The sequence below is a fragment of the Schistocerca piceifrons genome, chromosome 2, assembly GCF_021461385.2.
Source record: "Schistocerca piceifrons isolate TAMUIC-IGC-003096 chromosome 2, iqSchPice1.1, whole genome shotgun sequence".
In the NCBI taxonomy this organism is placed as follows: Eukaryota; Metazoa; Arthropoda; class Insecta; order Orthoptera; family Acrididae; genus Schistocerca; species Schistocerca piceifrons.
In genome coordinates, this window is record NC_060139.1 from 414,072,875 (window position 1) to 414,095,213 (window position 22,339).

Sequence of the window (22,339 nt, forward strand, 5' to 3'; positions counted from 1 at the left end):
AGCCTTTTCAAAATCAACTGGCCCTTTAATAGTAATGAACAAATCATAAAACAGATATTCTTGTTTTTTGTGTATCAATACTGATTTCATCAAACAGAGATAAAGGATATGAGACAAATCATATAAAATATTTCTGAATTTCTTCATTAGACTTCTTGTGAAAGGCCATTCTGCAAAATGCCATTTCAGTAAGTCTGTCATTTGAGACTATCTGACATAGTGTTTCCACAACACCCCTTTGTTGAATCGGTGTTGGTACTTAATTGAGTCAGAATTTAATGATGAATATTATATGTACGGATGAACTTCTGAAATAAGATTTTAGTTTTAGAGAAATTTTAGGGAACTGGGGAACATTCAATAATTTCAAGGTTTTTTTTGAAGATGGTGGTGGAAGCTCCACTCAGGAAACAAAGACAAGTCATAATGGAGGCATGTTTGACTGATTAAAACAGTTTCCAGAATCCCCCAATATTTTCTAAGGAAGAACTCTAGTTTTATTGCTTACAAACTGACCTCAAACAAATAGCCATGAAACTTTTAGGTGTGTTCTAGTTGTCCAAGTGTTTTGCTTAGCACCCTAAATAGTTTTGTGTGCTTTATAAACATTGTAAAGCTAAACATCTCTGTCCTCACTGCTGCTCTATAGTAATGCACATTGCAGAACAAAATATGTAAATAACTCTTGTGCCAGAGTGTAATGCGTAAAATCTAGTTTACTGAAATTGGAATATGATGAATGCAACTTTCAAAAGTACACATTATTTTATGTCAGGGACATGTTATTTCTAGTGCTTTAACAATACTGCATAACTGTGTGCACATAGTCCTAAACATATTCCTATCTGTATGAGTAAACCAATCTGTTTTACCCGAATTGCTATTTCCTGTTTCACTGTGTGTAGAGAATCACAGGCTCACCCTATTATCATACAACTGATCAGCCAGACTATAAATTGTTCCAGTCTTGTGTTAGAATTTTTAAAGTAAATCTTAAAACAAGGACTGTATTAAAAGTTTTTGGTTTCATGTGTTTGAGGATGACTGTGTACATGAATGTGGAAGAGTGGGAGGGAGCAAGCATGATGTTACCTAGCTTTTGCATGTCTCTATTTTATATAATTTAACCATATTCATCATGTAAAGTATTTGTAAGTACGCTGATAATCACAAATTTGAGCAGCAGAAACATAAAAACAAAACAAAAAAACAAAACAAAAAAATCTACAATGGCCTAAGGCAGTGTTCTTGCCATCCTTCCAGTACCTCAGTTTAAAGTTCAAGATGTAGCACAAGTGAGGCAGTGGCCTGGATACTTTTATGTGGTATTCTGTCTGGCAGTTTACTGAAGTTCATAACAAATTGACAATTTAAACTATATGTGGAACTTACCTATGAATGTTATGGCTAAAGCCATTATATGAGGAATACATGATAATTGTTCCAAATGATACTCCTAGTGAAAAGAATGCTTGAGTGACTGCTTCATACCAAACCTGTAAGAGTAAAAGCTGTTAGTTTGCTCAACATTTAACTTTCTGAAAATAATTATTTATTCATGGATAATTATGTCAATCAGATACATGTAGTAGTTGTCATCCACTGAGGTGTCTCTGGAATAAAATAGTACATGATTCATCTACTAGATGAAAGAAGTTTCATTGTCCAAGACCATTACAAAAAATGGAATGTTTACAGTCGTAGCAGAGTTTTTATTATCAGCATTACTTTGAGCATATCTGAAAACAGTCTTCTCACTGAAGCTGAAACTTACTGACAACTGTTAAAGTGATCCACATATCGTGAAACAGTGTTAGTTTTATAACCCAGACAAGCAGCAATTTGAAAGCAGAGGCATTCAAATTTGTGCCACACAGTGAAAGCCAAAATAGATCATAAGCTGTATTAAAGGGTGTTTCACTCCACCTGTAAGGCTAGCAGAGTTTGTCAGAGTTAACAATTACACAAGGCACATATCTTGGTCCCAATAAAGCTGCAAACACAGCAGACCATGTTCAGTTCACATACATCTATGAATGCCACAATAGTGGTACTTGATAACTTTGTCTTGCTTTTAGACATCAACTTGGACATCATGTGGACTCTCAGTGCTACACTCACAATGGGCTTGACTTTCATCTACAGACAGTATGCATTCCAAATTTCAATTTGAAGTAGCTTGTCCCCCTATTTGAGCTTGTACTAACTAAATATTTCCACAAATTCATGGCATTTAATGTTCACCAATGTATGTGGATTTGTGAACTTCAAATCAAGCACTGCTTTGTGGGATTCACTGTTTATCCATATATCAAATGTTTTGTGTGAGTATCATGCAGGATATAAAAGTGGTGAAAGGTGTTGTCATTGATCCAGCAGAGGTTGCCAGAGCATCAGAATGCATAGAGCTGGCAAATAAACATAATTTTCTAAATGCCAATGACTGCCCACAGTCTAACCTTCCATCAATCAGCTCTTGCAGCAGTCACAGAGCACTATATTTGATGGCCAGGGAAAGATGCTCAAACACAATAAACAATTTGGATGTGCTGTGGACATGCACAAACAGTCATCTCCCACGTGGCACTGATCATAGTGCCTCAAATCAGAGCACTTGCAAGAATAAATGCATACTGATTGAAAGGCACAGTGTAACCGTTAGTTGTGGACACTCTCTTTAAAATCCTGTGACAAACCTGTCAACCACAACTCACCCAATGATATGAGCCTTGTTCAATATAAACTATCTGATCAAAAGTATAAGGACACTCCTATGTAGTGCAGAATTGGCCGCTACATAGCATGAGAAGTGAATTCACCAGTATGAAAGGAGGCTGGGAGTATTGTATTGTCAACAGAGAAGGAGTAACAGCAGAATAGGTCTGTCAGGAGAGCTCTGTAACTTCGAACATGGACTAGTCATTGGATATCACCTGAGTAACAAATCCATCATGACATTTCAACCCTTCTAAAGCTATTGGTAATGTCATTGTGAAGTGGAAATGTGAAGGAACAACCACAAGTAAACCAAGGACAGGCAGACCTTATGTACTGACAGATATGTACTGTTGAACATTACAGAGGGGGTTGTAAAAAACTGCATGAAATCAGTGACAGGAATCACTTGTAGGTTCCAAAGTGCTATCAGCAGCCAACTTACACAATGACCGTGCATGGGGAGTTAGAAAGGATGGTGTACAATGGTCGAACAACTCATTATAGCCACAAATTTCTGTAGCCAGATGCTTAAAGTGGTGTAAAGAGCAATGCCACTGAACAGTGCATGACTTGAAATGAGTGATTTGGAATGACAAGTCATGCTACATGCTGATGCAATCCAAAAGAAGGGTTTGGGATTGACAAACATCTGGAGAATGTTATCTGCCATCATTTGCAGTGCCAACAACAATGTATGGAGGAGGTGGTGTTAGGTGTGGGGGTGTTTTTCATGCTTAGTGTGTGGCCATCTTATTGCACTTAAGAAAAGGTTAAATGCAAGGACATGAACATATTCTATACAGCATTACGTACTGTGCTGTAGAGGAACAATTGTCTATACCAGCATGACAATGCACCCTGTCATAAAGGCAATGATTTGTGGATAATAACACCCAGAAATCGACTGGCTTGCCAATGTCCTGACATGAACCCAATGGAACACCCATGGGATGTATTAGAACATCGACTTGCTCCAGACCGAAGCATCCAAGATCAACACCTTCTCCGGTTTCGGCTCCAGATAGAGGATGGGCTGCTGTTCCTCCACAGTGTCCCAGCAGAGTTGAAGCTCTGCTAAAGGTGAAGGGTGGACATAACCCATATTAATGTCCACTAATTCATGACTGGATACTTTTAATGAGATAGTGTATTTGCAACAGAAGGAGTTCCATACACAATAGTCTGGGACATCTTTGTGGCACAAAAGAATAGGTGTACTGCATGTCAAAAGTATGAAGTAAATGGCACAATGAGTAAAGGAAATCTGGTATTTTAGAAGTAACCTCACACAAGGGCATCAGCTGAAGAAAGATGTTACTCCATGTCAACACAGGTAAGAATGATACAACCATCTTTGTTTCAGTATCTAATCATAGCTTATGAAAGCCAGAAAGAGGATGACTGAAGAACTGGAGATGCAGTGCAATGGAAGGATGTTGTAATTTAGGTAAAAGAGATAAGAAATGAGGAAATTCTCCATAGAATGAGCAAGGAGAGGAACTTTTGGAAACCAATGACAGCAGTAAGGGACATGTGGCATGACACTGAGGAATAAAATCCATGGTTTTCACAACGAATTTTCACTCTGGAACAGACGGATCACTCATTTGAAACTTCCTGGCAGATAAAAACTGTTTGGTGGGCTGGGATTCAAACCTGACAGCTTTGCCTTTATTGGCCAAGTATCCCACTGACTGAGCTACCGAAGGACTACTGAAGACACATTGTCAAATCATCAGTATGGCCAGTAACTCTTCTCCCTGTACAACAGGAATTTTCTCTGATACAATAAAAACTACATATTTTTAATGATTAACTACACATTTACAGATATTTGTAAATATTCATAACCATTAATTTTCTTATTTAAGTGTGAGAAATTTAGTGTTTTCTATAAATACACTGTTTTGTTCTGTTTAACTTCGACAGTACTGGTATGTAATTTATATACAGGGTGTTCATTTTCATTGAAGACACTGAAATATGTTGAAAACTACAAATCAGGTCAAAAAAAGTTATGATTCCAATTTCTTTGTCTCAGAGGGGGACATCCAATAATATCACACTCAACTCCCCACCCCAACCTGTGGGTGGGTGGCAGGAAACAACTTTGAAATCACCAATGGAAACCCCCATTTTTTATTGCATATTATGATTTTACTGCAAAATGTACATATGTTTTGGCTGAATTATTTCTTCATTTTGCCACAGATGGTGCTGTAATCAGAGTAACACAAGTGCATACAAAATCATAATTTATGACCAATTTATGACATGGTACTCGACAACCCTTGAGTATCCAATGGCACATGGGACCCCATCTCCATGCTGTGAGGGTAGGACAGGCCAGTATTTCATTAATCCTAATTTGAAACCCCATTCATAACATTGTATTCTTCTGAGATATTGAACAGGGGACTACTCTACATGCCACTGTGAACTATGATGTACCATAACAAGCAGTGCACTGCAACAGGAGCTCTTGTATTGTGCAGCCACAGAAGAGATAGTGGCTCTAAACATTATGATACTAATGCAGAATTTCAGTATTTTAAACATAGCTGCACAACAGCAACGGTTCCACGTAATAAAATTATAAACAGCCGACCAGTTGCAATGGATAAAGAATTCTTTACCTAGGTTTCAACAAATTTAAATTTGTCTTCTTCAGAAGGTGGCAATTTTACATTACTATGGACTGATGTATCATCGCCGTTTTTACAAATGTCTGCATAGATCCATTTGTCAAAATTAAAATATAGCCCTAAAAATAGGGTTTGTCACGTAAATATAAATTAGTACATGGATGTTGCAGAGCTCACAACCGACTGTTGTGAGCTCTGCAACATCCATGTACTAATTTATATTTACGTGACAACAGTCGGTTGTGAGCTCTGCAACATCCATGTACTAATTTATATTTACATGACAAACCCTATTTTTAGGGCTATATTTTAATTTTGACAAATGGGTCTATGCAGACATTTGTAAAAACGGCGATGATACATCAGTCCATAGTAATGTAAAATTGCCACCTTCTGAAGAAGACAAATTTAAATTTGTTGAAACCTAGCTAAAGAATTCTTTATCCATTGCAACTGGTCAGCTGTTTATAATTTTATATAATGCAGCATTTATTGCATGCACACCTACCTCTCATTTGGAGAACAGATGTGCAAGTGGATAACAAATGTTGCAAACACAGAAGAAAAAATTGAAATGATCCTGATTTACGGGGAATGTAGGAGAAATGCAGAGGCTGCTGTTGCCTTGTACACCAAGCATCTTCCAGAAAAAGGTCACTCTCATTTGTTGAATCCCTTTATGTCTGATGGCATTGTACAGACCAGGAAAAGGAAACAAAGAAAATGTGTCACAGGAGAAGCTAATGACAGGTGTACTAGTGGCAGTCCACCATAACCCATGGATAAGTGTCTGTCAATTACACAATGATTCCAATATGTCAATAGGTAGTATTATCACAATACTGCATCGTCGTAAGTATCATCCACACCATGTGCCACTGCATCAAGAGCTCCATGGTACCAGTTTCCATAACTGGGTAGTGGTTTGTGAATGGGCACATCAACAAATGCAAATGACCCCCACGTTCCTTGCCAAGGTACTATTTTACAATTACACTACATTTGCTAACTATGATAGCACTATCTGGCATAACATGCATTACTAGAGGGTAGACAGTCGCTGCTGGTTTTGGCAAGTTGACCATCAAAGTCCTTGGTTGGTTAACATGTGGTGTGGCATCATGGGGAACAAACTCATTGGTCCATCTTTCCTCAGTGGCATGTTGAATGGACACAAATATAGGACGTTTGTGGAAAAGGAACTAGATGTTCAACAATCTATGTGGTTTCAGCATGATGGTTGCCAAGCGCATTACTTAGCTGAAGCACAGGATGTATTAGACTGTGTTTACACTGGTCAGTATGTTAGTAGAGGTGACCCTATTAATTGGCCCACAAGGTTACTGGATTTGATGTCGCTAGATTTCTTCCTGTGGGGATATTTAAAAGATCCTTAGGTGTACCAGCAAGTTCCAACAGACTGTGAGGACATGGCCCAGGTGAATCAGAAATGCCTGTGCTGATATTCCTGCAGATAGGCTTCTGTCCAGTGTACAATCATTTGAAAAAAAGATCACTAAACATATTGAAGCTGGCAATACTACATTTGAACACTTACTCTAATAGAAAAGTAGAGTAACCACGGCCACAATGGCACATTGAGTAGTCCCCTGTTTGATGTACTGGAGGAGTACAACATTGTGAATGGGGTTTCCAATTAGAAGTTATGAAACACTGGCCTACCCTCACAGCATGGAGGTGGGGATCCGTCTGTCATTGGATAGTCAAGGGACAATGAGTAGCTTCTTGTAAATTACAGTTGTGTACTCATTATTATTTCTCCAATTACAGTGCCATCTGTGGCAAAACATAGAAGATAATTCAGATGAAAATTAAGTAGATTTAGCCATAGACTCATAATCTACAATTAAAAAAATTGAGGTTCAATTGAAAATTTCAAAGTTGCGCCCTGCCACCCACACATGGGCTGGGTTGAGGGGTCAAATGTGGTATCACTGGATGGCCCCCTCTGAGATAAGCAAATTGGAATTATAACTTTTTTCGAACCAATATACAACTTTCAAGATATTTCAATGTCTTCAGTTAAAATGAACACCCTGGGTAAAATACAGTATTTTGGCCTGGCAGGAAAATCATGTATGAAAAATTTGGTACAGGAGGAAGTGACAAATGAAGAAGTTAGTTGGTGCTGAGGCTTGGTGCTTTAATGACAGACGGATGAGGTGTTGTTTAATTAAAGAAAGGAGTAGTAGGAAAGGTAGGTATTTCCTCTGTTGTGAAAGTGAGAAGATTTGATGTAGAGGAAAGAAATATTGTAATGAGCCACAGGAAGTAGTTTATTTATGGAGAGAGGATAAGAACACAGACATTTTGAGAAGTATGCAGAAGTTTTGAGATGAAACCCATTTTTCGAGATCTTTAAAACAGGAGAGGAATGACGAGAGGAGAAGAAAATCAAGAAGATAACAAGAATGAAGGTTCAAAGCAATAATTCAGTGGAGGATTGACACAGAAGAACAGATGAATCAAGTATCAATAGTATGAGAAAGAATCAGTCATCTTCACAGAATGCAAGTATACTGTGACTTCATCAAGACACTGTATGAAACAATGAACATTTTTATTTTGGTTGAGGAGAGACTGTGAACAACAATAGTAATTCAGACAGTACTATGACTGTTCAGCAATCTCTCGTATTGAGAGAATTTGGGCTGTAAATGGACTATCCGTTGTAGAACTAGCTACTGTGAGGGTCAAACTGCATGTTATCTGGAAAGTGAGAATTTAAAATTGACACCATACTATTGAAATAACTGTAGCTTAAGCACCCATTGTTGTCTATAAAACAGTGTTCAGCCCATATATTGACCACCTGCCAAAATAAGGAACCCTGTGGGCAGCGTGACAAGTATCTTCAGACTTCGCCACCAGGTGTCTCACATTCCGGGCGAAAGTGGAAAATCTTACGTCGGACAAACAGAGCGCTGTATATCCACGCACAACGCTCAACACGTACGCAACATAAAATTGGGGCAGGAAGATAAATCTGCTGTGGTCATGGACAGATTAAGGGATTTCTATTTCAAAAAGACGCCTGTCATCTGCTCACCTAATTGTTTCTAGGATAGTGTTATTAAGGAGACAATCGAGGTACGAATGTCGATGTATCTTATTAATCGAGATATGGGCTTTGGCCTCGGCGCTTCTTGGCAAGCAGCCTTTGAAGCAATTAGACGGGAGGGGCAGCAGTCTGCTTCTCTTAGGGCAGCTGTAGATGGTGAACTCGAATTGCGAGATATTAAACAATTGGTCGGGCCACTGTAAAACTGCTGTGGAGCAGACGTTGTGAGATTTAAATGTCCAATTCCAGTATCTATGCAGGGTGGTCTTTTTCTCAAATAATTCCAGAAGTCCAACAGTGAGAGATGTATGAAAGGATGGTGCACAAGAGTTGTGCAAGAATCACTGGATTTTCTAAATAAATTAATTAACTGACAACATAGTGCACCACCATCTTGTCATCTATTGTTTTAATTTCCAAATAGTTTCATAATTAGATCCACTTGCTATTCTTTGATCCATGTAATAGGTAATTCAGATTGCAGTTTCCTACCAATTTTTAATTTTTCACTGAAGTGTTCCAGTAATTTTAATAATTCATAGTAATTTTGTACTTCTGTACTTTCACTCAAGAAAAACATAGCCATTTAGTTAACAGACAGTTCACATTGCAAGCCTCGTTCTCATTAACATATTATGCACAGGTCACTCATTTCATAATAATTCACATTCATTTCAAATGTGCTATGAAAAGCGTCAGTTTAGCAATTTCTATTACTGTATTTCGAAAATTAGGACTGTGAACAGACTAACCTATTGTATTGGTGAAGTCACAGTATACTCACATTTTGTGGTGGCCATTCGTTCTTTCTTACACTTCCTAATGTCTTGATTTGGCTGTTCTTCTATATTTATCCAAAGTTCGCTGTCTTGAATCCTGTTACTTGCTGTGTTCTTTCTTGTAGTCTTCCCTCTTGCATCTCCCCTTTTTTGTGGGAAATCTCAAAAAACACGTCTCTCCTCGAAACTTGATGTTTCACTCTTTGCCAGCCGCTGTGGCCGAGTGGTTCTAGGCGCTTCAGTCCGGAACTGCACTGTTGCTACGGTCATTGTTTCGAATCCTGCCTCGGGCATGGATGTGTGTGTTGTCCTTAGGTAAGTTAGGTTTAAGTAGTTCTAAGTCTAAGGGACTGATGACTTCAGATATTGAGTCCCATAGTGCTTAGAGCCATCTGAACCATTTGTTTCACTCAACAGTGCTTCAATGACTGCTTCCTGGCAACCTCTGTGTTCCTATCATTTCTTTGTAATCAAACTGCTTCCTTTTGTTCACTATTATATTTCTCCCCTCTATATAAAACCTTCTGATTCTCACCACAGAAAAACTGCCCCCTTTCCCTGAAATTACCACTGTTTTCTATAATCAAGAAACATGCCCTCATCCATCTGTCATGACATCTCTGTGATCCAGCATCAACTAACTTATTTAAATAGTCACTTACTCCTCAACAAAATTTTGCCAGGATAGAGTTTTGCCTACTGGACAAAAGCACTATATTTTACATGTAAATTAGATAGCTCAAAGTTACATGTAACATAATAACATATTTACAGAATACATTAAATTTTATTTACACTGAAATAGAACATCAATGATTATAAATATGTACAATTATCAGTACACATATGGTTAATGGCTGAAAATACACACAAATCATTTGTGACAGAGAAAATATATCTTATACCATGCAACCAAAATTCTAATAAGATGCAATCATTCTTGTTAGAATTTTCTACAGTTACAAGAATCAATTACAATCAGATTCATATGTTTCAAAAAATTAATGAAACTGAATTAAGTCTCACCTCCTTAACACTCTCATTCATTCATATCAGTTCATAATTCTAGTGCACCATGCTCCTTTCAGTACACCATCATCTCTAATGTTTACAAAAAGTCTGTGACACAGCCAAGCTTCAGTTGTTAAAACTGGCTTATCATAGCTTGTGACTCGTAAACCACACTTCTACATTTATCAACACTTATCCACGACTTGTAGCACTCTCTTTTGGTAGACAAATCACTCCACTCGCTTTCAGCACTGACATCCCGCATTCTCAACAGTCTCTAGTGTGCAGATCAGGTTGACGGTTATAACTGCTCTGCAAATTCTAATGTGACTGCATCCCTTTCATTCTCACAGATAACCATAGCTATGTTGGCAAATAGAGCAAACTAATAAAACACACTGCAAAAGTCATCCTTCTAAGCAAATTCTCTTAATAAACTATTTTTTCACCTAATCTCTCTTGTTGCTTTGGTCCCTTCTTTTCTATTTCTTGAAACATATGGCTTCCTATTCCTTGCTTACTATTGTCCAAAGCAAGACAAAATGGATACTTAGATCACTGTAGTTCAATATTTGAGCGTTGGCTGGCATTTTTTTGATTAACTCAAGCACTTGCTGCTATTCAGGTATCCATATATAGGTGCTGTTCCTCTTACATAGTGCCATTAAGTTTTGATAATTCAGCACTTGATCAGTAATGAATTTTTATGATAGAATTCCCACATTCCAAACTGTAGCTTGCTAATTATCCTTTGAAGGAGATGCTTCCTCAATTGCTTCTATCTTCTTTGGGTCTGCCTCAATTCATTTCTGTGATATACAGCAACCTAAAAGTTTGATCCTTTCTTTTAAAATTCAGAGTGCACAGTTTTCAGTCATTCCATCCCTAACTAGCGCACTGAACTATTCCTCCCATTGTCAGTAGGTATCAACAGGCCACCTACATAAATATTTAGTTTTGAGTTTAGTTGAGTTCCCAAGACTTTGCCCAATGTTCTTATAAATGCTGACACGCACACAACCTTATAGTGATAACAGTTTCAACTGAAGATAAATGCCACGTACCTTTGACTTTCTTTTGCCAGTGCAAAGAAACGTATGTTAAGTTGCAGCTGGACATGTACTGATCCTCTTTAAATTTTTGCACGATTTATGACATATTCTCTGGTCTGTCACATTCCATTACCATAATTTTATTGAGGTGTCTCACATACAAAACTGCTCATGTTGATCCATCCTGTTTATCTGTGACAACCAAAGGATTGTTGTAGGTCATATTAGCTCAATCAACCACCTCCCACTGATCTATCTGCTTTACTAAGTTCTTCTTCTAAAACAGTTATTTTGGCTGAAGGTATTGGATATGGTTTTGCTTTAAACTTGTATTCATAATTACGTACATTCTGGGCTCATGAGAAAAGATTTGCTAATATTTCATTAATAACTCCATCAATGACTTCCTTTGCTTGATGGTAGTATTTTCAGTGCTATGCACTTTTTCCATTATCTCCTCCTCTATTTTCTTGTTGCCTGTTGCTGTCCTGTTTTTGTGCCAGGCTTCATACACTGCAAAATCATTCTGTTAACATTCTCTGTATTTTATTTGTCACATTCAAGCCTCTTCATTCAATATTACTTAAAAAATGGCATTCTTTCTATCCTGCCATTTCTTGAAAACTAAACATATCTCCATCCAAAATCTATTCTAGCTTCATAGTTGCTTACCATATTGATTCCTAGTACAACATATACATTAAATTTAGGCCCTACTAAAATGTCTTCGTCTACTTCAAAATCTTCTAAACTGATAGATATATAAATTTGTTTAGTAAGCAGTGGCACTTTTAATTCTGACTTTAGATATGGGCATTGTCACTATTTTACTGCTTTTAATGATGTGCTGATACAACACTTCTGAGATGGCTGTCTGTATTGCCAGTGTCTATAAGAGCTGTTCTCTCTATTCCATTTAATTTCATCTCTATTAAAGGCTGAAAAGTATAATTTTCCTCCTCACTCTTTTCATCCTGTTTTAATAAACATTCTTCTATTTCTTTATGCATGCACATTAGTAGTTTCTTGATTGTTGGTTTTGATACTCGTACTGGTACTTTGTCTGAATTATGACTGGGTCCATAAACTCCTTTCTCTTCTTCATCATTAACATTTTGTAATACATCTGATTGTACATACATACATACATGTGATTGTATTACAAAATATGTCAAGTTTTTTCTCTATTGACTCATTTCATGATAGGCTGAAAATTCCTCACTCCTTCCAACCTATCCAGTTCTCTATTAAATCTACCATTACTTCAAATTCTTCTTCTTCTTCTTCTGCACATTTTAAACTACTGTGCCTCTCTTGCTGTTTTCATCATTTTTGTCACCTTTACCTTCCCTCTCCCTTCTGTCTTCCTCTGCCTCTCACTCTGTTTTCTCTTCTCCTCCTTTGCCGTTTGACTCCTCTTCTTCCTCTTTACTAATGTCTTCTCCTCTTTCATCATTTGCATCCTTTCCTTCTCATTATTCTTGCCCTCCTTCCTTTCTTGATAATCCACTGCATCTGTCACTCGCCCTTGAGCTTTTCTCCTCCTAAAACTCGTGGTCTTCTTCCCACCATCCTTCTATCTTTGCATTTTCATCTTCACCATACTGTTGACTGATGCGTTCATCCTCTGCATCTCTCTTTTCATCAGTGACTTTTGCTCTTACATTTCCTTCATGTCTGGATTAATGCTCTTCAGACCTCTTCCTTCACTATGACCTCCTTCTGTCACTATAACTTCAGGTGTTGTGGAGCTCTTCTTATGATTAATTTCTTTCACATCTTCTTTCTTCTGCTATTTCCATTTCCCTGAAGCTTTGAAATACAAAGAATGTGTACCCCACACAACATAGCATTTGTTGCCCTATCTATCTAATTCCATGTACTCCATTTCCTACTCTGTGTTATCTCACAACAGAACTTAATGTGTGGACATAACTAAAGGTAGATAAATACAAAAGTCAGAGATTAGAGCCAGCTAACCAAAAAAATAACTGTTAGGCTGAATATATTTTATTTCACTTAACCACAGAGTTTTCTTGCGGTTAAATGTTGCACTCACACTGTTGAAACTGACAGTGTTTCAACAGTGTGATTACGAAGTGTTAAATAGAATGTCATTTTTTACTTCGTTACCAGAGAATGGGGTAATTTTTAATTATTTTGTATAAACATTTTATCACTACTGCTGAGGTCCACGTATAAGAACAGAGTTTGACTGACACGATCCCACAACATGGTACAAAAGAAATATCACAATAGATTCTTCAGACTGCCGCTTTCTTCTGACCTTTAATTTTTCGTCAAAGTGATTCAGTTATTTCGATAATTCATAACAATTTTACACATCTGTAACTTTGCTCAAGAAAATCCGTATTCATTGAAACACAACCAATAGACAGTTCATGGTACAAGTATAATTCTGATTAACCTGTTATGTGTAGGTCGCTCATTAAATGACAACAATTTGCTTTTATTTTTACGTTTATAGTTATTTACATTAAAAGATGTGCAAAATATATTGACATACAGCAATTGTATCGAAACCAGAGAAATAACTTGTTTGTCAATTAATTATGTGAATTTCATTATAATTTCACATTTGTAACAGTTTTTATGTGAGTGTGTGTGTACACGTGTGTGTTCTGTCACTTGTTGTTAAAAAGAGATGTGAGGTTAGTAGTATACAGGCTCCACAGAGGCTTTAGTATTGAATTGTTTTGGTGAAATGTATCAGTCGGAGTGTGTAGCATTTTGAGAGTCTGTTATTGACAGTAGAGATTCGAAAGTCATGGTCAACCTGAACGGAAAGGTGGTTGTTACAGTATGTGAAACTAAATACGCTGCTTCAGTAAGCCTGCAATGGTATAATATCTCGCTGATATTCATTCATGATTTATTAGATTGAGTTTTTAATTCGTGGCGTTTTTGTTTTGCCTGTTGGTATTCCGGTTGCTATGGAGTCTTTATCGAGTGTCATTTTTTATTTGTATTCACTGTTGATATTAGGGTTTACAGATTGTCGTTTTGCCATTTGCAGATAGTGACTGCAGCTCTGAACGTTAGAAAATGGAGTGCCAAGTTGAGATATAGGAACGTTTCCAACGTATTCTTGCACTGAATTAAATAGAGGGACGACAGCAGCATAGGCAGCCAGAAACATTTGCACCGTGTACGGGGATGATGCCACTGAACAGAGCACGGCAAGAAAGTAGTTTTCTTGTTTCAAGGATGATCGTTTTGAAATTAGTGATTCTCCATGTTCAAGAAGACTTTCAGGATTTGATGAAGATCGTTTAAATGCATTAATACGCAAAGTCCACGTCAGTGTACTCGAGAACTGACAAATATGGTGAACGGTCATCATTCCAACATTGTGCGATATTTGAATGCAATGGGAGAGGTTCAAAAATGGGAGTATGGATACCGCGTGCTCCAAGCCAAAATAAAAAAAAAAAAACATCAGTGGGTGGCCAAACGTGCATCTCTGCTTCCTCGCCATCAATTGGCTTGTGAACAGCATCGACCATCCCTATCTTGTAAGAAAGGAATGGTTGAACCTAAACAAAGCAGAAACTCCCCGTGCAAAGATCTGCACGCATCTACAAAAGATAATGATATGCATCTGGTGGAACAGTGACGGTGTAGTGTACTACGAATTGCGTCCCCGAGGTGTAACCATCACAGCTGACATTTACATTAACAACTGAGACGTTTTGCAAACGCAGTCGGAGACCAACGACCAGGAAGATTACTTGAAGTGATGCTACGCCACGATAACATCTGCCTGCACTCTGCTATACTGACAGAAAACACTGTGCAGGAGTTGAGTTGGAAAGTCGCCTCACACCCACCCCATTCACCTGATCTTGCGCCTCAAATTTTCACTCTTTCCGCTCTCTCTCAAACAATCTTTAAAGAACTTCCTTTCCGAATGAAAATGCGCTCCCAACATGACTCGTCGAGTTCTCCGTTTCAAAATCATATAATTTTAACAGTCGCAGAATCGAAAAGGCTGCCAGTGCTAATTGGAAGCTTGTTGTTAATAGCGAAGGAAAATATATTATTGATGACTAAAGTATCTGTTATGTGAACCTCTTGTGTTTATTGAACTTATGCAAAACGCTACGAACTTACGCACGAACCTAATATACAGGGTGGTCCACTGATAGTGACGGGGCCAAATATCTCACGATATAAGCGTCAAACGAAAAAACTACAAAGAATGAAACTCGTCTAGCTTGAAGGGGGAAATCAGATGACGCTTTGGTTGGCCCGCTAGATGGCGCTGCCATAGGTCAAACGGATATCGACTGCGTTTTTTAAAAATAGGAGCCCCCATTTTTTATTACATATTCGTGTAGTACATAAATAAATATGAATGTTTTAGTTGGACCACTTTTTTCGCTTTGTGATAGATGGCGCTGTAATAGTCACAAACGTATTTAAGTACGTGGTATCACGTAACATTCCGCAAGTGCGGACGGTATTTGCTTCGTGATACATTACCCGTGTTAAAACGATCCGTTTACCATTTGCGGAAAAGGTCGATATCTTATTGATGTATGGCTATTGTGATCAAAATGCCCAACGGGCGTGTGCTATGTATCCTGCTCGGCATCCTGGACGACATCATCCAAGTGTCCGGACCGTTCGCCGGATAATTACGTTATTTAAGGAAACAGGAAGTGTTCAGCCACATGAGAAACGTCAGCCACGACCTGCAACAAATGATGATGCCCAAGTAGGTGTTTTAGCTGCTGTCGCGGCTAATCCGCACATCAGTAGCATACAAATTGAGCGAGAATCGGGTATCTCAAAAAAGTCGGTGTTGAGAATGCTACATCAACATCGATTGCATCCGTACCATATTGCTATGCACTAGGAATTGCATGGCGACGACTTTGAACGTCGCTCACAGTTCTACCACTGGGCACAAGAGAAATTACGGGAGGATGACACATTTTTTGCACGCGTTCTATTTAGCGACGAAGCGTAATTCACCAACAGCGGTAACGTAAACCGGCATAATATGCACTATTGGGCAACGGAAAATCCACGATGGCTGCGGCAAGTGGATCATCAGCGACCTTGGCGGGTTAATGTATGTTGCGGCATTATGGGAGGAAGGATAACTGGCCCCCATTTTATCGATGACAATCTAAATGGTGTAATGTATGCTAATTTCCTACGTAATGTTCTACCAATGTTTCTACAAGATGCTTCACTGCATGACAGCATGGCGATGTACTTCCAACATGATGGATGTCCGGCACATAGCTCGCGTGCGGTTGAAGCGGTATTGAACAGCATATTTCATGACAGGTGGATTGGTCGTCGAAGCACCATACCATGGCCCGCACGTTCGCCGTATCTGACGTCCCCAGATTTCTTTCTGTGGGGAAAGTTAAAGGATATTTGCTATCGTGATCCACCGACAACGCCTGAGAACATGCGTCAGCGCATTGTCAATGCATGTGTGAACATTACGGAAGGCGAACTACTCGCTGTTGAGAGGAATGTCGTTACAGATATTGCCAAATGCATTGAAGTTGAAGGACATCATTTTGAGCATTTATTGGATTAATGTGGTATTTACAGGTAATCACGCTGTAACAGCATGCGTTCTCAGAAATGATAAGTTCACAAAGGTACATGTATGATATTGGAACAACCGAATGTTCAAACGTACCTACGTTCTGTATTTTAATTTAAAAAACCTACTTGTTACCAACTGTTCGTCTAAAATTGTGAGCCATATGTTTGTGACTATTACAGCGCCATCTATCACAAAGCGAAAAAAGTGGTCCAACTAAAACATTCATATTTCTTTACGTACTATACGAACATGCAATAAAAAATAGGGGTTCCTATTTAAAAAAAAAGCAGTTGATATCCGTTTGACCTTTCGAAGCGCCATCTAGGGGGCCAACCATAGCGCCATCTGGTTTCCTCCTTCAAGCTCGACAAGTTTCGTTGTTTGTAATTTTTCGTTTGACGCTTATTTCGTGAGATATTTGGCCCGGTCACGATCAATGGACCACCCTGTATACAATAACAACCAGGAAGATGCTGTTGTATTGATCAAGTGTGGCCGTTCATCTTGTTTTTGTCGTTCATATTACTTTGTTGGACCCTGGTATCTCTCTTGGGACCTTGAGCTGTCTAAATAGACATCTAAATAAGTGATGGCCAGAATAAGCGTCCCAATCTCACCTCTGCAGTGAGAAGCAGTTCCCACTGCGGCCTGATGAAGTAGAGGATGCCCTCGCCGGCGCCCGGTAGTGTGACGCCGCGGATGAGGAGGGCGAAGAGCACTACGTAGGGGAAGAGCGCTAGGAAGTAGGCCGCCTTGCCCGAGCTCTTGACGCCGCGCACCACCACCAGGAAGACGACCACCCACGAGAAGAGCAGGCACAGCGTCAGCCGCCAGTCGGGCGCGCCGATGCCCTCGTCCAGCGTCGGCACCTCGTTCAGCAGCCGCTGCCTGCAATACGGGGTGGCGTGCCACTAGTCGTGATCAAGAAGATTCTTTCGTCGCTATATTCTATGCATAACTGCTTATTTTTCTTTGGCTATAATACACTACAATTTCACCTAAGAAGAAGTTTTCAGTGTGCAGCGTAGAGTACGCTGATTGCAAACTTGCTCGTAGATTAAAACTGTGTGCTGGGCCGGGAGGAAGGTACTGGCGAGACACAGCTGTGAGAGTGGGTCGTGAGTCGTGCTTACTTACCTCAGCCGGTAAGAGCATTGACTGTTAAGACAAAGGTTTCAGTGTCGAGTTCCAGTCCAGTGAATAGTGTTAATCTGCCAAGAAGTTTCAGTACTTACACTGTTGCTTGTTAAATTCTGACACTGTACAAGCAGCATGTATGTGATACGAAATGAAGAGAACAATCACGGCATGGAATGACCCATGAATATTGTATTCGTCGGCCTGAGCTGCACTCCTGTTTCAACGTTTGTCTATAAAAAATCATTTAATTCGTCTAAAGCTGATTTCAGCGCTTGTAATTCCCCAAATAGTTAAAGCAAGAAAATTACGATTTTTAGTGCAGATTTTTCTTTCTGTTCGGTCTTTTTTCTATAGAACTGAGGTTTTTTCAGTAATTTAGAATAGGGACTGAAAATGTGAACACTGCTTGAATTCCTTCGCATTTTTTAAGTGGATCATCTTTGTTTTCTAAACTGGATACTGTGCTCGCGAAATATTTACTCCATTGTTTACTGGCTGATGTACACTAACGAGCCAGAGAAACTGGTTCACCTGCATAATATCGTGTAGGACCCCCGTGTGCACGCAGAAATGCCGCAACACGACGTGGCATGGACTCGACTAATGTCTGAAGTAGTACCGGAGGGAACTGACGCCATGAATTATCCAGGGCTGTCAATAAATCCGTAAGAGTACGACGTTGTGGAGACCTCTTCTGAACAGCAAGTTGCAAGGCATCCGAGATTTGCTCAATAATGATCATATCTGGGGGGGTTTGGAGCCAGATGAAGTTTTTAAACTCAGAAGAGTGCTCATGGAGCTACTATCTAGCAATTCTGGACGTGTGGGGTGTCGCATTGTCCTGCTGGAATTGCCCAAGTCCATCGGAATGCACAGTGGACATGAATGGATGCAGGCAATCAGAGAGGATGCTTAAGTAGGGGTCATCTGTCAGAGTCGTATCTAGACGTATCAGGGTCCCCATATCACTCCATCTGCACACGCCCCACATCATTACAGAGCCTCCACCAGGTTGAACAGTCCCCTACTGACATGCAGGGTCCATGGATTCATGAGGCTGTCTCCATACCCGTACACATCCATCCTCTCGATGCACTTTGAAACAGAACTCGTTCCCAGGCAACATGTTTCCAGTCATCAGCGGTCTAACATAGGTGTAGAGGGCCCCAGATGAGGCGTAAAGCTTTGTGTCGTGCAGTTGTCGTGCAGTCATCAAGGGTACACGACTGGGTCTTCGGCTCCGAAAGCCCATATCGATGAAGTTTTGTCGAATGCTTCACACGCTAACACTTGTTGATGGCCCAGCGTTGAAATCTGCAGCAATTTGCGGAAGCGTTGTACTTCCGTCACGTTGAACGATTCTCTTCAGTCATCGTTAGTCCCGTTCTTGCAGGATCTATTTCCGGTCGCAGCAATGTCGGAGATTTGATGTTTTAGCGGATTCCTGATATTCATGGTACAGTCGTGAAATGGTCGTACGGAAAAATCCCCACTTCATCGCTACCTCGGAGATGCTGTGTCCCACCGCTCGTGCGCCGACTATAACACCACGTTCAGACACACTTAAATCTTGATAACCTGCCATTGTAGCAGCAGTAACCGATCTAACAACTGCGCTAGACACTTGTCGTACGTAGGCGTTGCCGATCGCAGCGCTGTATTCTGCCTGTTTTCATATCTCTGTACTTGAATACGCATGCCTGTACCAGTTTCTTTGGCTCTTCAGTGTATATGTTCTACATTAAAAAGTTTCAAGAAATTACAGCAAAAAAATTAGTAGTTTTGTGGTACATAATGTCTATGGATAAAATAAATATTTTTATTTTTGATAGTAATTAATTATTTCAATCGACATTTTCACATAGTGCTCTTACAGCTTATTGGAGTATACTAATAATAGCTTGGTATTTTGGAAAGTACAGCACACTTTGTATTTTCGATGCACAACGTTTCTCAATCGCACGATGTTTTTCAGTCGTCTTCAACCTTGACTCATCTTGTGTTTTGTCTACGATGTAGACATGGATCTGCCATTTCCAGGTCCCGGCGGAGGTTCAAGTCCTCCCTCGGGCATGGGTGTGTGTGTTTGTCCTTAGGATAATTTAGGTTAAGTAGTGTGTAAGATTAGGGACTGATGACCTTAGCAGTTAAGTCCCATAAGATTTCACACACATTTTTTTGCCATTTCCTTCGCGTTGCACTCAGCAAACACTGCGTTCTATGTGGCAAAATTTCTGATTAAATTCTTGACAATTTATCGTTAAATATACTTTGTCAGAGATAAAGTCTACTGCAGTAATAATGCCGGTTTCATATTGGGCTTTAACGACCATTGTTACCATTTGATACAGATACAAAAATTTTGAAGTTTAAATCATACGTACTTGGTGAGGGGAATACGAATTACCACACAGTCTATATTTAACCCACAGAAATATAGAGCATCATAATTTTACTCTGTACTAAGTAATGTAGATGTCTAGTCTTTATTAAAACTATTTCCTTTATTTCTTTCAGAATTCTGTTTGGATACTGGTCTGAAGGTATTCGCTTGCCTTTATTTTGGAAAATAAAATGAAAATTGGCTTTTGAGCAACACTGCTAAGGAGTAAGGCATGAGCAACACTGCTAAGGAGTAAGGCATCAGTGAAGACTGTTGAAAGAACGGGGTTGACACCGACATAAGGCACAATTATAAAAAGAACAAGTGACACTTCCCTATCAAATTGATATTCATTTACAGATTAAGTTTCAATTATTTTGCAGGGAGGGGGGGGGGGTTGTGGGAGGGGTGTGGTCTACATTCCTCTGATTGATTTGATGCTGTCCGCCACGACCCCCTCTCCTCCATCAACCTCTTCATCTCAAAGCACCACTTGCACCCAACGTCCTCAACTATTGGAGGAATTTTACGCATTCAGTGATATTTGCACAAAGTAGCAGCTCAACGTCTGCTGTTCCAAGGCTCTATGAACCTGGACAAACTGAACAGATATTATTAAGTCTTTCAGTATGAACAGATTGCAAAGCGAGTGACGTTTGGAAGTGAAACAATAAAGATTTATTTAAAAAAGTCAAAGCTTCATGGCAAAAAAGTTTTCAGATTTCGAATGTAGGTCGCAGTACATGTAACGAGTTTTTTTTTTTTTTACTTGATTCATAGACTGTAGGGTTTTAGGTGTCTGGGCCGAGTTTCGCAGACCTTCCAGTCACCTTCATCAGGTTTTGTGTCAGTGGTCACGGATACAGAAGGGTATCGAGGTCCATGCACATGACACTTATTCGACCCCTGATGACGTACGCAGCCCATGTCTGGGGATACGCTGCGCCCACACGCCTGCGCTGTCTGCAGATCATACAAAACAAAGTACTCAAAATCATAAGCAATGCTCCACGATACACACGCATCGCGGACCTTCACCGGGAATACCGACTTGAGACTCTCACTGAGGTAATCCACAAACTCACCACAAGACTATACAGAAACTCCAGACATTCGCAGAACCCGTTTATTCTGAATCTGGGGAACTACGACCACAACCATGGATGGAAACATAAAAGAGCAAAAGACATACTTGTAAGGACCTAACATCTGTGGCCAAGTCCACGCAAACACAACGGTACAGGTGAGCCCCTGTTAATCAGCCACCATTACTGAATATCCAGTTGGATCACACTTACCGAATAACTGGCATCACGCAGGGAAGCCGTACCGTACACCACATGCAGACAAGCTCCACCCCCCCCCCCCCCCCCCCCCCCACACACACACAATGAGATGATCTGTGGCCGATCTCCCACTAACATATAACGATCCTGATTGTTCCAGGTATGCAGCAGCTGCAGGAAACTCGAATACATCGTCATCGCCTGCCACGGTAATGATGCGTGATACCCGTACTAACAAACCCAACCTTGCATGAACTATCGCAGCTAGTAAGCCACTACTGCTCTTACTACCCATCCCACTGTCGCAGAGGTTTTTTTCCCACGGCACGAGCCTTGGCACTTTTTTCCCTCTGCTCTTCAAATTGCTACCCTGATTCGCGTTTCGTCCACTGTCTATCACCTGATGCACCGTGTTAATGCGTAGTCTTACCCAGACGCACGGTTAACATCACAGCCCAGCATCCTGTGATCCACCTATTAGATAACTAACATGTTGACGGAGGTGACAGTAGAACTTTTGGTTTGGTCACCACGTTGGTGCGGGCGTGGAGGGGCCCCATCTCTCTTTAAAAGTGGTCACAGACGTGATCGCTTCCTCGAGCTGAACTGGTAAAATCTGAAAAAGAGGACTTGATCGGTCCTTGTAG

At 39.8% G+C, this 22,339-nt stretch overlaps 1 protein-coding gene across 2 annotated transcripts in view; it reads right to left on the minus strand.

Moving 5' to 3' along the window:
• The window catches only part of LOC124776632 (sodium-dependent nutrient amino acid transporter 1-like), a 216,120-nt gene that overhangs the window by 45,600 nt on the left and 148,181 nt on the right, over positions 1-22,339 (minus strand). For both annotated transcript variants that reach the window (XM_047251720.1, XM_047251719.1), the window contains exons 6-7: positions 17,501-17,771; positions 1,393-1,496 (exon numbers count right to left, since the gene is read on the minus strand). In XM_047251720.1, the coding sequence (XP_047107676.1) occupies positions 1,393-1,496; positions 17,501-17,771 (375 nt within the window). The remainder of the gene's footprint in view (positions 1-1,392; positions 1,497-17,500; positions 17,772-22,339) is intronic.